The sequence below is a fragment of the Diceros bicornis genome, chromosome 6 (genome assembly GCF_020826845.1).
Source record: "Diceros bicornis minor isolate mBicDic1 chromosome 6, mDicBic1.mat.cur, whole genome shotgun sequence".
Classification (NCBI taxonomy): domain Eukaryota; kingdom Metazoa; phylum Chordata; class Mammalia; order Perissodactyla; family Rhinocerotidae; genus Diceros; species Diceros bicornis.
In genome coordinates, this window is record NC_080745.1 from 37,438,948 (window position 1) to 37,457,926 (window position 18,979).

The following is an 18,979-nucleotide window of genomic DNA, read 5'->3' on the forward strand; positions in this document are numbered from 1 at the left end:
TATCCATAGACAGAGAAAGAGGAGACCAGCGTCAGTAATAGGGAAGGTTGAAGTATTGAGGAAAATTATAATAGATAATTTCTGAAAGAGAGGACAAAAGTTCAGAACAACTTTGGTTACAAAGAGGCATGAATTTTGCCCAGGCTGGAATTGATGAGGGGCTCACAGTAAGAGAATAGTGCCTGGAAGGGGTGGGTAGGAGAGAGTCTTGCAATACAGTAGGGCCAGGGAGAAGAAACTGGGAAGTTCCTAAGAGTTTATGGCAGAGACTTGGGGTTGGTGGGGAGTAGAGGTCGATGGAATTTGAGAGCTAAGCAGAGGCACAGATTCAGAAAAGGCCTGACAAGGCAGAAATGTTTGTGCAATTCATAGGGTCCCAAAGAAAAAAGAATCTGCTTTAGCAATATTTCTTTGGCAGAGGTGGTAGGGATGCAGTGGAAGCTTAGTAGGGGGTTCGGGAGGGCAGAAACTGAGGTTCACTGAGAAGCTCTGAGAAGGCAGAGCTGATTTAGTGGAAGATGGTGCAATTTCAGAGGTTCCTAGGAAGAGTGAGGAACCAAAGGTTGGTTCTGGAAAGTGCTCATCTTAGGGAGGTCAGAAGACAGCCCGAAGGGTGGTTACAGGTCAATCGTCAATACAAGTCAATGGACGGGAGAGAGCTTTCTGAGGCGATAGGTTTCGGAGAGACCTTCCCGCTGGCCACGCTTTCCTTCTTCTGTCTGAACACAAGGGGGCTGAAAAGCGAAGCTGGGAGCATGGACGTAGGGGGAAGACCGAGCGGCGGAGGCGACGGGCGCGAGGGACTCCCTGTTCGGCAGTGACCCAGGCCCCGCCCCTGACCTACGCCATCAGCCCGCGCCGCGCCGCGCCGCTGGGAGCCATTGCGCCCCGCCCGCGCGGCGGTCGGTGCCCTGTCACCGCCCGCTCTGGCCATGGCCCCGGCCCGTGGTTTGTAAGTTGGTGACCAAAGCTCTCGACACGGTCATGATGGCGGCGGCGGCGGCCCTGGCTGCGGCCGATCCACCTCCAGCGATGCCGGGAGCCGGAGGGCCCACCGCCCGCCGAGACTTCTACTGGCTGCGCTCCTTCCTGGCCGGAGGTGGGTGTCCGCCGAGAGGACCCGGCCGCGCTCGGGGTGGCAGAGGCAGGTCGGGCCGCGATGACATTCTTGGACCCTGGCTGCTTCAGTGTTCTGCCAGATATTTGCCCTGACTTGCTGTAACCGCTTTCTGATAATCATTGACTAGTGACAGCAGGATCCTGGGGAGGAAGGGCCTCGAGCTGTTGGGGAGGGCTGGGGAGGTGGAAGGGCCGAACCCGGTACCCATTCTTCAAGGGTGGATAGCAGGGAAAAGAGGAGAGTTCCTTACAAAGACCCCAGGGTTTCAGTGAAACGTGCTGGGCATCCCTTTCTTTTATAAAGACCGTAGGTGACCAAGTGTAGAATTGGATTTTGCTGTTTGCTTAAAAGAAAACAAATTATGGAGGTCAGCTTTTTAAAGATGACTGGGAAATTGTGCAGAACTCTACAACCAAAACTGGTTCCAATGATTCTAGCAAACTGTGCCATAGCTACTTGGCAGGTAGCTGGTACAGCACTACTATTGGTGTGATTCTAGAGCCAGAAGGTTCGTACTGTCTCTCAGAAATTTTTTCTGCCTTCCCATGAAGAGGTGTTTCAATCTCTACCCTTTTTTAATTGATCATCTGGGTTGTCATCACTTAATTATTTGTTAAGCCTAGGAATTTTTAAAATTCTACGAGGACTTGTAGAAAGATCGTATCTGTAGGCTGCAGTAGTATTAAGAATTTAATTATTTTGTTCTGCTGATAAAAAGGACATTCATTCATTTATACAAGGAATATTTGAGTGCTTGCTGCATGCTCAGTGTACATCCGGGAACAAAACAAAGATCCTGGAGTTTACGTTGGTTGGGGAGTTGTGAGCAGAAAGACAATAAACAAAATGAAAAAGTAAGTTATATAGTATGTTAGAAGGTGATGAATGAAATGGGAAGAAGTAAAAAGGAGAATGGGGCAAGGAAATGGAGAGGCTAAGTGGGTCAGGATTAGATGGGATAGCTGTGATAAGTCTCATTGAGAAGATGACACTTGAGCAGGCTTGAAGAAATGAGGGAGTTTAGCTCATTGATGTCTAAGGAGGAGCAAGTCAGGCGGAGAGAAAAGCTAAAGCAAAGGCTTCAAAGCAGGAGAGGGCTTCATCTGTTCAAAGAACAGCAGTGAGACCTATGTGGCTGGAGCCAAGCGGTGTTGATGAGGAAGGAGGTTAGAGAGGTAAAGAGGGGCAGAAAATGAAGGGCCTTGCAAACCATTGTAGAGATTCTGACTTTTACTTGGAATGAAGAAGGGAGCTGTTGCAAGTCTTAAGCAGAAAAGTGACATGATATGACATGTTTCAAAAGGATCACTTTGGCTGCTGTGTTGAGAATAACTGTAGGAGTGTAAATATGGGTGAAAAATTGTGATAATCTGGATATAGGAAGAACAAATAGGAGTTTCTGACAGATTAGAGATGCGGTAGGAAGAGAAGTCAAAAGTGACTCATTTTGGTCTGAGCAGCTGAAAGGATGAAGCTCTCATTGATTGAAGTGGGAAGGCTGTAGCTGGAGCAACTTTTATGATGCTTGTGGGGGGAGATCAGGAATTCAGTGTTGGACATGTTGCATTTTGTGATGTTGACTAGACATTGCAGTAGAGTCTTGGTAACGTGTATGTGAGGATAGCAACCAGGACCCTCATGTGCTGCTGGTAGTAATGTAAACTGGTACAACCACTTTGGAGAACTGGTTGGGCAGTTATCTGTGAAGCTGAACATTTCTGTGTCTTATGATTCAGCAGTTCCACTTCTAGGTATATGCCAGTATATGTATTTCCGTTCTTGTCTGCAATATTCACAATAGCTCAAAACCAAAAGCAACCCAAATATCCTTCAATACTAGAATATTTAACTAAAATATGGTATAATCATACAATGAAATGCTATGCAGCACTGAAAATGAATAAATTCCGGCCACACACAACAATGTGGATGAATCTCATGGGCATAATATTGCACAGAAGAAACCAGACACAAAGCAGTGCATACTGTGTGATTTTGTTTATATAAAGTTCAGAAACAGTAAAACTAAATTCATGTTAGAAGTCAGAAGGCTGTTGGTTGTCTCTGAGAAGGAGAGGCAAATAGTGATTTTGGGAGTATGGGAGAAAGACTTCTGGGAGGCTGGTAACGTTACATTTCTTGATTTGAGTGGTCCTTACATGGGTATATTCACCTTGCAGTAATTCATTAAGTGGTATACTTAACAATTTGTGCACTTTTCTCTATGTATCTTACACTTTACCAAACAAAATCTTTTAAAAGGAGGAAAGGAATTGGAGACAGTAAGTATAGGAAACTCTACAAAGGAATCTTGATTAAGCTGTGTAGTTTTTTTAGAAGCTTGCATAGTTTTTTTGTTTGTTTTTGCATAGTTTTTTTTGTTTTAAAATCAGATTTATTAAGGTCTAATTTATATACAGTAAAATTCACCCTTTTTAGATGTACAGTTAAATGAGTTTTGACAAACATGTTGTATAATGACTGCTACAGTCAAGATATAGGATAGTTTCATCACCCCAAAATATTTCCACTTCTCTTTGTAGTGATTCCTTTTCTCTCATTCCCAGCCCCTGGCAACCACTGATCTGTTTTCTGTCTCTCTAATCTTGCCTTTTCCAGAATGTTATATAAATGTAATCATACAGTATGTAGTGTTTTGAGACTGGTTTCCTTCACTTAGCAAAATGCATTTTAGATTCATCCATGTTGCGTATATCAGTAGTGTGTTCCTTTTTTGTTACCAGTAGTATTCCATTGTATAGATTTACCACAGTTTCATCTGTTGGTGAAAATTTGCTTTGTTTCCTTGTTTTTGGCCATTTGAATAAAGTGGTTATGAAAAGTTGCATACATGATTTTATGTGGGTATATGTTCTCTTTTTTCCTGAGTAAATACCTAGGAAGGGGCTGCTGGATCTTAAGAGTATCATATGTTTATTTTATAAGAAACTGACAAACTGTTTTCTTTCTTTCTTTCTTTTTTTTTTTTGTGAGGAAGATTAGCCCTGAGCTAACATCTTTTGCCAATCTTCCTCTTTTTTGCTGAGGAAGATTGGCCCTGGGCTAACATCCGTGCCCATCTTCCTCTACTTTTTATATGGGACACTGCCACAGAATGGCTTGACAAGCGGTGCGTTGGTGCACACCGGGATCCGAACCTGCGAACCCCGGGCTGCCACAGCGGAGCACGCACGCTTAACCACTACACCACCAGGCCACCCCCAACCTGTTTTCTAAAGTGTATGTTCCATTTTATATCCCCGTTATCTTGTCAGCACTTGGTATTGTCAGGGCGTGTGCATGTGTGTATGTGCTTGTGTGTGTTGTTTTCCATTTTAATAGTGTTTAATGGTATCTAATTTAGTTTTACTTTGCATTTCCCTGATGACTAATGATGCTGAGCATCTTTTCATATTCTTATTGGCCATCTGTGTCTCTCTTTCGGTAAAGTGCTGCTTCCAATTTTTGGGAAGTGTGTATGACTTTAAAGACTGTATAAGAGTTCCTGGTCCAAGTGGTATGAAAAAATACCCTTAGGCAAGGGGCTGGCCCGGTGGCACAAGCGGTTAAGTGCGCGCGCTCTGCTGCGGTGGCCCAGGGTTCGCCGGTTCGGATCCCAGGTGTGCACCGACACACTGCTTGGCAAGCCATGCTGTGGCAGTGTCCCATATAAAGTGGAGGAAGATGGGCACGGATGTTAGCCCAGGGCCAGTCTTCCTCAGCAAAAAGAGAGGAGGATTGGCAGATGTTAGCACAGGGCTGATCTTCCTCACCAAAAAAAAAAAAAAATACCATTGGGCAAGTCACCTAATCTCCCTGTGCCTCAGTTTCCCCATCCTTTAAATGGGAAAATAAGAGTACCTACCTCAGAAGGTTGTAACAGTTAAATGAGATAGTACCTGAAAAGCCTTGGCACAGTGCCTGCAGTTAAATCTCTTAGTCTAGTACCTGGTACAAAGTAAACACTCAGTACTTGTTAACTATTATTATTGATTAGCAGTGGCCTCAGCAACTATCTTAACTTCAGTTGCTCAAGTGGAAGATAAAAGCTACTTGACCTAACTCAATGAATGTTGTGATGATTAATTGAGCTATAAAGTAATGTGATAAGCAAGTTAAGATACTATTAAAGGAAACTCCTTATTGAACACATTCTAAATAATTTCCTTATATGGTTAATTCATAGTAACTGAGAAGGTAATAATATAACAAAATATTCTGATATACCCCATGCAAATATGGGTATACCCCTGACAAATATACCCAAATGCAAATTATTTTTAGCTTATCCTCAATTTTGGGTAGCTGATGGTTATTTCCATTAGTTCAAATAAGAGAAGCTTGATATGGAAACTAATATGTGGATTTAATATTTGAGTACAAAAAGACATTTTATTTATGGATATCTCAGAATATGGATTTTATTTTATTTTTTTAATTTTATTTATTTATTTATTTTTTCCCCCTAAGCCCCAGTAGATAGTTGTATGTCATAGCTGCACATCCTTCTAGTTGCTGTACGTGGGACACGGCCTCAGCATGGCTGGACAAGCGGTGCGTCAGTGCGCGCCCAGGATCCGAACCCAGGCCGCCAGCAGGGGAGCGCGCGCACTTAACCGCTAAGCCACGGGGCGGGCCCAGAATATGGGAATTTAACGTCAGTTACATGCTGATCTATTAAGTAAATGTCTATGGACTTTGAGTGATTTTGTCTTACATGTTAAAAAATTTGTAAAGTAAGACTCTACATTTATTCATTCAACAAACATTTATTGAGTGCCTGTTATGTGCCAGGCCCTGAACTGGTCTTTGGGGATGCAGTAGAGAAGGAGACCCACAAAATCCTGGTCCTCTTGTACCTTGTGGATTGAATATGCAATGGTGAAGAGCTTAATGTAAGCATAAAAAAGACACCAAAGACTTTTTTTTTTGTGCTGAGGTAGATTTGCCCTGGGCTAACACCCCCTGCCAATCTTCCTCTTTTTGCATGTGAGCCACCACCACAGCACGGCCACTGACAGACGAGCAGTGTAGGTCTGCGTCCAGGAACCGAACCTGGGCTACTGAAGCAGAGCACACTGAACTTAACCACTAGGCCACCGGGGATGGCCCAAAAAGATACCCAAAGACTTTTTACCCATCTTTTTATGATAGTAACAACTCATTTTATTGAGTGCTCACTACATATAAGGTACTTTACAAAAGTGTCAGTCTGTTTAGGCTGCTATAACAAAAATACCATGATCTGGGTGGCTTATAAACAATAAACATTTATTTCTCATAGTTTTGGAAGCTGGGAAGTCCAAAATCATGGTGCCAGCAGATTCAGTGTCTGGTGAGGACTTGCTTCCTCATACGTGGCACCTTCTGCTGTGTTTTCTCGTGGTGGAAGGGGCCAGGGGTCTTTCTGGGGCCTCTTTTATAAGGGCACTAATCCCATTCATGAGGGCAGAGCCCTCATGACCTAATCACCTCCTAAAAGCCCCTCCTCTAAATACAATCACATTGGGAATTAATTTTCAACATGAATTTTTTGGAGGACACAAACAACATAGCAGAAAGTCTTTATATGTTATCGCCTTAGAAGCATGCCAAGCTCGTAGAGCTGGCCTGAATTCTGACCTATACCAAAGCCCATGTATGCGCTTTAGTCATCCACATGTCTGCATATGGCATATGGTAGGGACCAAATACATAGCTGCTGAATGTATAAGTGAACGACTGAATTTTATGGGTAAAAGTTGGTTGTTTCAATGAAGTCATCCAGAAGAGGAGGTTACTTAAAGCAGAGCCTTACAGTTGAGTCAATACCTTCAAGTGTCTGTCTCCATAACCACATTTAACAAGATTCCCAGTGTTCATCAGGTATTAGGGGGTAGATTTACACTCTTCAAACTTACTTTTACATCTGACATGCTCAATTATTAAGTTTCAGGGAATGGGGGCCAATCATCTGCATATCCCTGCTACTGGGGAGTTCTACCCATGGAGACCAAATTAGAGATCATAGGGTGTGCTGGCTGAACAAATAATGATTTCCATCTGGAAAGAAATGGTATGCAATTTCTTCCTGACCTTTAAAAAATTTTTTAGGTATTGCCGGATGCTGTGCCAAAACAACAGTTGCTCCTTTGGATCGAGTAAAGGTTTTATTACAAGCTCACAATCACCATTACAAACATTTAGGTGAGTTAATAGATGCTTGTGATAAAAATGAATGAAAACATTATCCATCTCCTGGCTTGATTTCCAGTTGTGAATTATAGTGGAAAGAAGACACAAAAGGGGGTCTCAAGTTTGGGGGCAAATTTTGCAAGGGATCTCTTATCCAGTTTAATCTTTTCATTTGCACTAGTGGTTATGTATTATCATTTTAGGGTACTGATATCCTCTAAACAAAAATCTTTGAATCATTGAAGTAAGTACTATTTGTTTATTGGGATTAAGAAGTCACATCCTTTACAGACACGCCTAACAGCTCAGCCGGATTTTTTAAAAAATCCAATTAGTGATGGAGATAAGGTTTATTCCTTTAAAGAGTTTTTTTTTTACTTTTTTTATTTATTTTTTATTTTTTATTTTTTGTGAGGAAGATCAGCCCTGAGCTAACATCCATGCCAATCCTCCTCTTTTCGCTGAGGAAGACTGGCCCTGAGCTAACGTCTATTGCCAATCCTCCTCTTTTTTTCCCTTTTTGTCCGCAAGGCCCCAGTAGGTAGTTGTCCATCATAGTTGCACATCCTTCTAGTTGCCGTACATGGGACGCTGCCTCAGCAGGGCCGGACAAGTGGTGCATCAGTGCGCGCCCGGGATCCGAACCCGGGTCGCCAGCAGCGAGCGTGCACACTTAACCGCTAAGCCACGGGGCCGGCCCCTATTCCTTTCTTTCTTTATTTTTTTTTTTTTTTTTTTTTTTTTTTTTTTTTTGTGAGGAGATCAGCCCTGAGCTAACATCCGCCAATCCTCCTCCTTTTTTCCTGAGGAAGACGGCCCTGGGCTAACATCGGTGCCTATCTTCCTCCACTTTATATGGGACGCCGCCACAGCATGGCTTACCAAGCAGTGCGTCGGTGCGCGCCCGGGATCCGAACCAGCGAACCCCGGGCCGCCGCAGCGGAGCGCGCGCACTTAACCGCTTGCGCCACCGGGCCGGCCCCTCTTTCTTTATTTTTTTAATTTTATTTATTTATTTATTTTTCCCCCAAAGCCCCAGTAGATAGTTGTGTGTCATAGCTGCACATCCTTCTAGCTGCTGCATGTGGGACGCGGCCTCAGCATGGCTAGAGAAGCGGTGCGTCGGTGCGTGCCCGGGATCCAAACCCCGGGCCGCCAGCAGTGGAGCACGCGCACCCAACCGCTAAGCCACAGGGCCAGCCCTGTAATACATGTTGAACATATATTTTTCAATTAGAGGGGAGAAAGATTTAAAAGAAAAAAATTAATGTAGAGAGAAATGATGTGTGCTCTGCGTGATCTATGTAGCGTCAGTGTATAAGAAAGATGTTTAAAAGAGTGAATAAGAATCAATTATTTTTACAATTGAGTTTTTAAAATGTGATTTTTCTCAAAAAATGAAGTGGATATTTATGTTATATATTAATTATAGATCATTGTCTTGTCAATATTTTTAATAGTAAGTCTGTACTTAAAATTGAAAGAAAAAAATTGCTACCATCTCTGTGTCCAGCAATGAATTCTGTATCTTCACAGTGTACTGCTCATGTATAGAAAGAATCAGACCTTTGAACTTATTGAAGAAAGATTATATAAAACTGGAAAGGAAGGAGATTATTTTCTTTTGTTGTCTAAATTGAGGGTGAAAGGAGATGAATTATATTACCCAATATCTTGGGGTGTTTTACAATGACCCAACATATGAATGTCTGAGCAGGATTGTTTTGTTCTTTTAACCTCCTCCCCATGCCGCTGTATGTTGTTTTGTTTCCTGATTTGTAATCATTAGATTACATATCCGTGTTAGATGTCACGCTCTACAGGGCTGCATGCCGTGGGTTACAGTGTACCCTACAAGGCATGCAAAATTTGAAGTGTGATTCCTGGAGTGCAACAATGAGCTACCTGATGGTGTAGTATGTGGAGTTTTATCTATCTTTAAAATATACAAGCCAAAAAAAAAAGGTATTGGTGGCTTTTAATTTTCTTTTTAAAATGTCTTTGGGTATTTTACTCTAGGTACTTCCCTTTTTATATGCATGAGTAAGACAGTTTTTAAAATTTTGCTTTTTTTAAGCATGAATTTTCACAGTCAAAGATAAAATGTGCTATTGAATAAAACTTCTACTTTAGCTTCTTTTAAAAAATGTGTGACATTACTTCCAAGGCGTAAAAAACGACATTTTGTTTTGAATCAAAATTATTGTGGCCATATGAAAGGAAGGAGTGTAATTAGAATTTCTCCTTCCCCAATTCACAATGTTAGTGTAAAGAATTTTTTTCTGTACTTTATTGAAAATCTTTGACGTCCATTTACCTTTTTACAGTCAAATGTGATATAAAAATAGGTAGATGAATCATAATAGGATTCTTTAAAAATCTTTACTTTTAATTTTGTTGCTTTTGCATTTTATTTATTTATTTATTTATTTATTTTTGGTGAGGAGGATTGGCACTGAGCTAACATCTGTTGCCAATCTTCCTCTTTTTTGTGGAGGAAGATTGGCTCTGAGCTAACATCTGTGCCTATCTTCCTCTATTTTATATGTGGGACGCCTGCCACAGCATGGCTTTATGAGCGGTGCGTTGGTGCATGCCCGGGATTCAAACCTGTGAACCCTGGGCCACCAAAGCGAGGCTTGCGAACTTAACCACTACGCTACTGAGCTGGCCCCTGTTTTTACTTTTTGAATGTATAATATTTTCACAAGTTCATAATTCCAAAAGTTCAAAAGCAAACATTTTCTCCTTCTGTTATTCCCTCCTTGGAATCAAGCTTTTTGTTTCCCCCCCCCCCAAAGCCCCAGTAGATAGTTGTATGTCATAGTTGCACAGCCTTCTAGTTGCTGTATGTGGGACACGGCCTCAGCATGGCTGGAGAAGTGGTGTGTTGGTGCGCGCCTGGGATCCGAACCCCGGGCCGCCAGCAGCGGAGCGCGCGCACTTAACCGCTAAGCCACGGGGCCGGCCCTGGAATCAAGCATTTTTTACAAGTTTCTTCCATTTCCTTTTAGAGCTAATGTATACATACACAGGCATATGCTTTTATTTTACCAAATGTTTGTTCCTTCTAATCCTAGCTTGATGAAATAAGTAAAGATACAGAGAAGAATTTAAATAACACACAAGTTTGACATAACAGATACACAGGGGACTTTGCACCTATAGAGAATACGTATTCTTTCCAAACATGCTTGTAACATTTGCAAAAATTGGTCTAGTGTTATGTCATAAAGAAAATCTCAGGGCTGGCCCTGTGGCTTAGCAGTTAGGTGTGTGCGCTCCGCTGCTGGCAGCCCGGGTTCGGATCCCGGGCGCGCACCGACGCACCGCTTCTCCAGCCGCACTGAGGCCGCGTCCCACATCCAGCAACTAGAAGGATGTGCAGCTATGACATACAACTATCTACTGGGGCTTTGGGGGGAAAAAAAAGAAAATAAAAAAAGAAAAAAAGAAAATCTCAATTCATTTCCCAAAGTAAAAATAGCACAGACCATAGATTGAAGGAGAAAAACAATATAATTATCTCAATGGATATTTAAAAGCTGTTTGAAAACATCCAACATCCATTCTTCATCTGCTTGTCTTTCTCTGTTATTTTGTTTTAGATGAGATTTTTGTAAAAAGCATGTGATTAGACATGGCCTTGTAAGAGAATTTGAGAATGTTTGGCTTTTAATAGCAGAATTTATGTCATTTGAATTTTGTTTTTGCGATCATTGATTTATTCACTCTTATCTTATGTTTTCTGTTTATTGTGCTTTTTTGTATCCTGTCCTCTCCAGCCCCCTCGCCTGCTCTTTGCTTCCTGGATTTCCTTTTTTGAAAGTACTATATTTTTTTCACTTCTATTTATGGTTTCTCTTAAAATGTTTGTGATAAAGAGTTTTAAAGAATAGTGTAATAAACATATGTGGACCACACAGAGCTTCAGAAACAAACATTATCAGTACAGTTGAAACTTTCTCTGTACTTCTTCCTTATCATCATCCTTCCTGTCTCTACTAGGTAGCCATTGTTCTAAATCTGATTACCCTTAAATTGTTACAAACACATTTGAATCAAATTAAACAGGGCTTAACCTTTGTCCCCTCTTCCAGCAAAGGACGTCTTTAATAGAATTTTGGGGGGGGGGTTCAGTGAATAGATTTAGTTTAATTATTCATGTATTTTGGGAGAATTTTATATATTATACACAGCTGTATATATATAATAGAATTTTTTTTTAATAGACTGTTAGTCCATTTGGATATCTGTTGTTAAAAATGCTTTTAGGACATATCTTTTCTTGGATGTTAATAAGTACCTACAATTTTAATTTCTGGGAAGGGATCAAAAGGTTAGTTGCATTCTAAAATTTGAAATGAGCCTAGTGATTTAGTTTCATATTTGATCAAATTTTTGTTGGAAAATTTCGAAAGGAAGCTGAATTTAAATAGTTTAAGAATGGGGGCCGGCCTGGTGGCACAAGTGGTGAAGTGCACGCGCTCCGCTGCGGTGTCCCGGGGTTTGCTGGTTCGGATCCCGGGTGTGCACTGACGCACTGCTTGGCAAGCCATGCTGTGGCAGCGTCCCATATAAAGTGGAGGAAGGTGGGTACGGATGTTAGCCCAGGGCCGATCTTCCTCAGCAAAAAAAGAGGAGGATTGGCAGATGTTGGCACAGGGCTGATCTCCTCACAAAAATAAATAAATAAATAAATAAATAAATAGTTTAATAATGGAAGTAGTGCTTTGTTTATGAGAAGTCTGTACTGCAAATAGATTAGTGATTAACATTAATAAACATATCCATATATAGGATCAGAACTCAGGCCTTTGTTTATCAGTATTCCTAATTAAAGTGTCCTAATAATGAAAATTTGCCCCCCAATTTAAATAGTTTTAATAGATACTTTTTATGTTTGTTTCTTTTGCTTAGCAGTTTCCTTTGCTTAGCAGTTTCGTTATGTAAACAAACCACACATGTATCTGGGTCAGTCTGGGAAACTTTCCTTCATCCTTCCAGATGGAGTTGATCATCTGCAATGAATATCTGGACCTTGAATATATTTCTGTTAATATTTTTTAGATTGCTATAGTTTAATATAATTTGTGATAATTATAAATATAATTTACCATAATTTGTAGCTGTTCTTGCAGTAATATGTGTTATATTTTTACATGAGATATGTCTATTTGGACGTATGATGTATTTTAAGTAGGTTTAATTTCTGTTATACAGAAATTACTATTTATGTAATGCTTCAAGCAAAATTACATCATAAATGATGGCATAGTAATCTTTATCTATGATTGTCATGAAAATGTGAATTTAGATAGTTTTCTGTGTCTTAATAGTATTTTTCTTCTAAAAATAGGAGTATTTTCTACACTGCGTGCTGTTCCTCAAAAGGAGGGATACCTTGGATTGTATAAAGGGAATGGCGCAATGATGATTCGAATCTTTCCCTATGGTGCAATCCAGTTCATGGCGTTTGAGCATTATAAAACGGTACTTGAACTTTTATCTTGTTTTCCTCTTTTATGTCCTTGAATATCATACTTAGTTGACAAGGCATTTGCTTTGGCCTTTTTTTTTTTTTGTGAGGAAGATGAGCCTTGAGCTAACATCCGTGCCAATCCTCCTCTTTTTTTTCCTTTTTCTTTCTTTCTTTCTTTTTTTTTTTGCTGAAGAAGATTGGCCCTGGGCTAACATCCATGCCCACCTTCCTCCACTTTATATGGGACGCCGCCACAGCGGGGCCTCACAAGCGATGCGTCAGTGCGCGCCCAGGATCTGAACCCAGGCCGCCAGCAATGGAGCGTGTGCACTTAACCACTACGCCACCAGCCGGTGCCTGCTTTGGCCTTTAAAGTTACTTTGGATGAATGGATAAAGTAATGTTCTATCGAAGCAATAAGATATGATAGTTTAAATTTGTAAATATAACTTGGTTTTGGTGTTATCTATTCCAGAATTGCTAGTCGTTTTTGAGTAAATTTTTTATGTTTATACTTATGAAGAAGAGCCAAAGTATCCTTCAAGTAGACAATAATAAATCCATAAAATATTAATAGCTTTCTAATGTGCTTTTTGTTTCTCAGTTGTAGGAGAGGAACATTGTGGCTTTGGATTTTCTTATTAAATAAAATAAAGAAACTATATCATGCAGGTCTGTTTTTGAGTAGTGCTATAAGCTAAACAGCTTTTCTCTACTCATTGATTAATTTTCTCTTCTCCGGCAGACTGAAAGTTTATTGTCTCAAACATCTTAACACAGAAAGGGCTTAAGTATGTTAAATTTCATAGTGTATCTTATAATGAAAAGTAGGTAATGGAGATGGGAACAACATTCTAAGTTAGTCAGTCAGATAGAATTGAGGCCATGAGTATATCAAGACTTCATTGTCTATAGTAGCATTTTATTCCTACTACTCCCTTTCACACTTTAAGTATTCATGGTCATCAATGTGTAGTATAGTATATTTGACAATTCTAAGCTAGATTGCTTCTGTAAAAGTGCAAAATCAGAGCAGAGGCTACAGAGGAAATACCTGACCTCCTTATGATGTGATATAACACTTTATATAGTTGTATTCATTTCACTTACATTTAATACTAATTTTCTTTTTACTGGTTCTGTAACTCTTTTGAAATGTCTTCATTATTAAACAGTAAAAGGGACAACATTTTAAAAATATCTGTTTAATTTGATGTTTTTGGTTTCTAGTTAATTACTACAAAGCTGGGAGTTTCTGGTCATGTGCACAGATTAATGGCTGGATCCATGGCAGGTAAGAGGAGTAGGTATTTTTTATTTCTGACAAATTAATTTTCTATTAAAATACTTAATTTGTTTAAGGTAATATGTGTGACATTGATTAAGTAGCATACATTTGTTATCTCTCTGTACTCAGTTATACAAGAAATCACTATTAATATCCCAACTCAAAAACAGTATTTTACAATAGGAGACAGTAAGGAACAGTCTAAACTTACAACTATGTGAAAAACATACATTCCCTTTGACAATTCTACTTCTGGAAGTGTTTATTTTTTTCTTTTGAAAAATTTTTAAAAATTATCATGACTGTAATTAATACATACTCCTAGATAAGGAAAATAGTTCCACTCTCTAGAAGCAATCACTATTAGCAGTTTCTTATGTATGCCTTTTCTAATACTATTCTATAGGATTAGAACTTTTCTTTTACAGTTATCTCAAGACCCTTTTCTATATCAGTACATAGATCTTTCTTATTTTTTTAAAGAAATGTATTATATTCCAAGGTATGGATGTACCATGATTTATTTAATCAGTCCCCTATTGACTGACATTCGGGATATTATCAGTTTTTCTTTTACAAATAACACATTGTACTTGTGTGTATTTGTAGAATAAATTTTGAGAAGGGAAATTACTCTATCTGTCAAAGGATATGTGTATTTAAATATTGATAGACATTGCCAAATGGATCTCCATAATGCTTTCAATGGCCTTTTCCCCTATGTACCATACCAACACTGGGTCTCATCAAATTTTTTTTTGTGTGTGAGGAAGATCAGCCCTGTGCTAACATCTGCCAATCCTCCTCTTTTTTTTTTTTTTTGCTGAGGAAGACTGGCCCTGGGCTAACATCCGTGCCCATCTTCCTCCACTTTACATGGGATGCCGCCACAGCATGGCTTGCTAAGCAGTGCGTTGGTGCGCGCCCGGGATCTGAACTGGCGAACCCTGGGCCACCACAGCAGAGCGCGCGCACTTAACCGCTTGCGCCACCGGGCTGGCCCCCAAATTTTTAATATTTGGCAATTAATTATGGGTAAGGTTGATCAACTTTTCAAATGTATATTGACCACTTGTATTTCTCTTACTTTCTGCCTTTTGTTGTTTCTATTTCTTAAATATTCATTTTTATGAATTTGGGAATTAGGACATAATTTATTTTTCTGTCATATATTGCTAATATTTTCTCAGTTTTAGATTTGTCCTTTAACCTTATTTTTTAGAAAATCATATAGAAGTTTTACGTAGCTAAATGGGTTAGTCTTTTCCTCTGTGGCGTCAAAATTTTGTGTTGTGTTTAGAAATACCTTCCCCATTCTAAGATAAATCATTTTTAATCATTTTTTAATCACGTTTAATCATTTTTTCTACCACAACTTTTTATATTGATTTTTTTTATTGGTCTTTTTTATATTTAATTTTATGTAAGGAATGAAGTAGGGATTCAATAAAATTTTTCTCCAAATGACTGCTCAGTTGTGCTAACATTTTTTACTCAATAGTTTATCCTTTTCCCTGATTTTAAGCACCACCTCTATCGTATACTAAATTCAGTGAATTCATTTAAGAGAAGAATTAAGGATGATACAGTGATGTTTAGTAACAAAGATGTTCATTGCAGTTTTGTTTATTATACCAAAAGATGATTTAATTATGTAGCAATAGAAGAGTGGTAAAAAAAAAATCCATATATCAGAATTCTACACATCCATTAATATATTTTTTGTAGGGGCCGGCCCTGTGGCGTAGTGGTTAAGTGTGCATGCTCCACTGCTGGTGAGCTGGGTTCGGATCCTGGGTGCGCACCAATGTGCCGCTTGTCAGAGCCATGCTGTGGCGGCATCCCATATAAAGTGGAGGAAGATGGGCACAGATGTTAGCCCAGGGCCAGTCTTCCTCAGCAAAAAAGAGGAGGATTGGCATGGATGTTAGCTCAGGGCTGATCTTCATCACTCACACATATTTTTTGTAGAACTGTATTTATTGACAAAGAATGATGTTTATATCATGAGTAGAAAGAAAGCAAGTTAGAAAAGAGAATATTATATATCATATTTTGGTTTTTAAAAAGTAAATACGTATAAATATTCATAGAAGAAAACTACTGCAAGATTATAAACCAAAATGTTAACAGTGTTTATTTCTGCTAATGGAAATAAGACCGTTGGAAGGTGATATATCAAAATCTTAATTGTTGGAGTTATCACAGGGTTTGTAGGGTTTCAGTTGATTTTTTTGGCTATTACTTTAGTCACAGTATGACATACCCCATGGTAATATCAGGTTTCTGTAACCAAGGTTCTGCACATTCCTTGGTAGGTACTAGCAGTGGCAAAGAGAGAGGTATGGGTGTCCAGAGCATCTAGATTATTTGGCCTTTCTGAGCGAATGGGCCTCTGCTATTTAGTATGCACAATTAAGCACCCTAGTAGTTCTAAAGCTCTTGAGGTCTACATGTGTGGTATGGTGGGGAGACAAATGGGGACAGATGTTGAGCAGGTAGGCCCCAAAAGGCAACAAAAACCTTTGGATAGATGTGGGAGACACTATGGCCATAGATAATCCTCTTTCTGGTTGTTGAGAATACAGGCTTGGGCTTGGATAACAGGTCTTAGGGACTTTCCAGATACTACCTCAGACTCTGACACCAATGACTCTTCAGACTTACTTTGCTACCTCGATTTATACTGTCCAACCTAATCTGCCTTATCCGTGATTTTGCCTTATCCAATGTTTATTTAGCTCTTCTTGACTTCTGGCTGGCTGACCCACATTCAATAAGTAGTAAAAATAACCAGGAATAATATTCAAAATATTTAATAACCCAACTGTAGAGGTACTAACAAATAGCACAGGTTCTGTAAGCCTCCAATGAACTCTTTCGTGGCTGGATCAGGAGATGGTATGTGGTGGGGGGGGGGTAGGAGTTCTGGTGCAGGGAGAGGCTACCAGAGCCATGGTGGGGGAGATCTTGGGGGCAACAGCTGTTTGCCGACTGGTATAGAAATATTTCAGTATTTTACACTGGCATGATGGTGCTGATGAGTAACAGCTAACATGTGTGATCACTTGCTATGTGCCATTCACAGACCTGAGCACTTGACGTGTAATCTTTGGGCACTTGACGTGTAGTCCACAGAACAATACTATGGGGACACTGCTATAATTATCTTCATTTCACAGAAGAGAAATATTAGTAAAGTCTCCAAATCTTAAAATTTATGATTTCTGACTTTACTTTTTAATTTTCTGTCTCTTAAATTTAACTTTACCAGTGACTGTCAAAATTCAACAAGATGAGGTAGGATAATGAATACGAATTAAATCCTGAAGACTTTGTATTATTTCTTTTTCAGGGCACTTGATTATTGAATAGCGTGTTCATTGAAATGGTGTTTCTGGTTTCATTTTTCTGAAATAAAAGACATGTTAACATCAAAGTTTTATATATTAGAAAACAATAAACAAGACAACTTCAATTATAAATTTTAATTTTTAAAGAAAAAAGTGTTTTTTTAATTCTAGCTATTATAGATAAGACTAGTGTTTCCATTATCCAATAGTTTTACTTTTATTACCATGTTTAAGTAATTACAATTTGTATTTTGTTTCTATGATTTTAAACAGTTGAAATGAATGTTCTGTTTTTTTTTTTAAAAGATTTTATTTATTTATTTATTTTCCCCCCCAAAGCCCCAGTAGATAGTTGTATGTCATAGCTGCACATCCCTCTAGTTGCTGTATGTGGGACACGGCCTCAGCATGGCCAGAGAAGCAGCACATCGATGCGCGCCCGGGATCCAAACCCCGGCCACCAGCAGCGGAGCGTGCGCACTTAACCGCTAAGCCACGGGGCCGGCCCAAATGTTCTGGTTAATTTTATTTATATCTGGTATCTTTGCTCCTGTATCTTTTTTTTTTTTTAATTTTTTGTTTATTGCAGTAACATTGGTTTATAACATTGTATAAATTTCAGGTGTACATCATTATACTTCTATTTCTGCATAGATTACATCATGTTCACCACCCAAATACAAATTACAACCCATCACCACACACATGTGCCGAATTATCCCTTTCGCCCTCCTCCCTCCCCCCTTCCCCTCTGGTAACCACCAATCCAATCTCTGTCTCTATGTGTTTGTTTCTTGTTGTTATTATCTACTACTTAATGAGGGAAATCATACGGTATTTGACCTTCTCCCTCTGACTTATTTCACTTTGCATAATACCCTCAATGTCCATCCCTGTTGTCACAAATGGCTGGATTTCATCGTTTCTTATGGCTGAGTAGTATTTGCTCCTGTATCTTTGGTGGCCTTTGAATGTAAGTTTGGAAATTTTATATTTGCCAAAATAAAAATGGTATTTTTTTCATGATCATTTCAACAGAACTTATTTTAAAGCTTTTTTGAACTTCAACCTTTTCCCTCATCCTACAACTACAATCCAGTACATGTTGAATCTCAGCCAGAAAAAGGAAAAACTAGAGACTGAGAATCAAGGTTTGTATTAAGTAAGGAAGATCTTCTCCTTCTTTCCTTCTGTATGGTTCAATTGTTTGAAATCAGTCTTGTTCTGCCAGTTCCTATGGACCTAAGAGTGACAGGATAAAGAGAAGAGAAAAAAGAAGGAAGTTGTTAGAAACTAGAGTTGATCAGCTGCGTTCTGCTTGCTGCCGTCTTTGGTCTACTTCAGTTTGGTGTTTGGCTCAAGGCTGGGAGGTGAAATGGACAGAATACTTCCTGGGATCCTGGCTGGCCTCCATTATATACCTGTCCTTTGACCATGGGCAGATCATCCAAGCCTTCCATAATTCATTTATCCATTTGTTAAAGTGGAGCTTATGGTTGCCCAATTCCCTCTTTCTCTGAGTTGTTCTGAGGGTCTGAGTAAAGAATTGCTGTGAAAACATT

The 18,979-nt window shown here is 39.5% G+C and overlaps 1 protein-coding gene across 2 annotated transcripts in view; it reads left to right on the forward strand.

Moving 5' to 3' along the window:
* Positions 1–891: 891 nt before the first annotated feature.
* Positions 892–18,979, forward strand: part of SLC25A16 (solute carrier family 25 member 16) — a 37,441-nt gene continuing 19,353 nt past the window's right edge. Inside the window, exons 1-4 of one of the 2 annotated variants that reach the window (XM_058543318.1) lie at positions 892–1,099; positions 7,214–7,306; positions 12,654–12,787; positions 14,007–14,070. In XM_058543318.1, the coding sequence (XP_058399301.1) occupies positions 985–1,099; positions 7,214–7,306; positions 12,654–12,787; positions 14,007–14,070 (406 nt within the window). In that variant the 5' untranslated portion in view covers positions 892–984. Of the gene's footprint in view, positions 1,100–7,213; positions 7,307–12,653; positions 12,788–14,006; positions 14,071–18,455; positions 18,569–18,979 lie in introns of those variants that run through there. The other variant, XM_058543320.1, reaches the window with a different exon arrangement.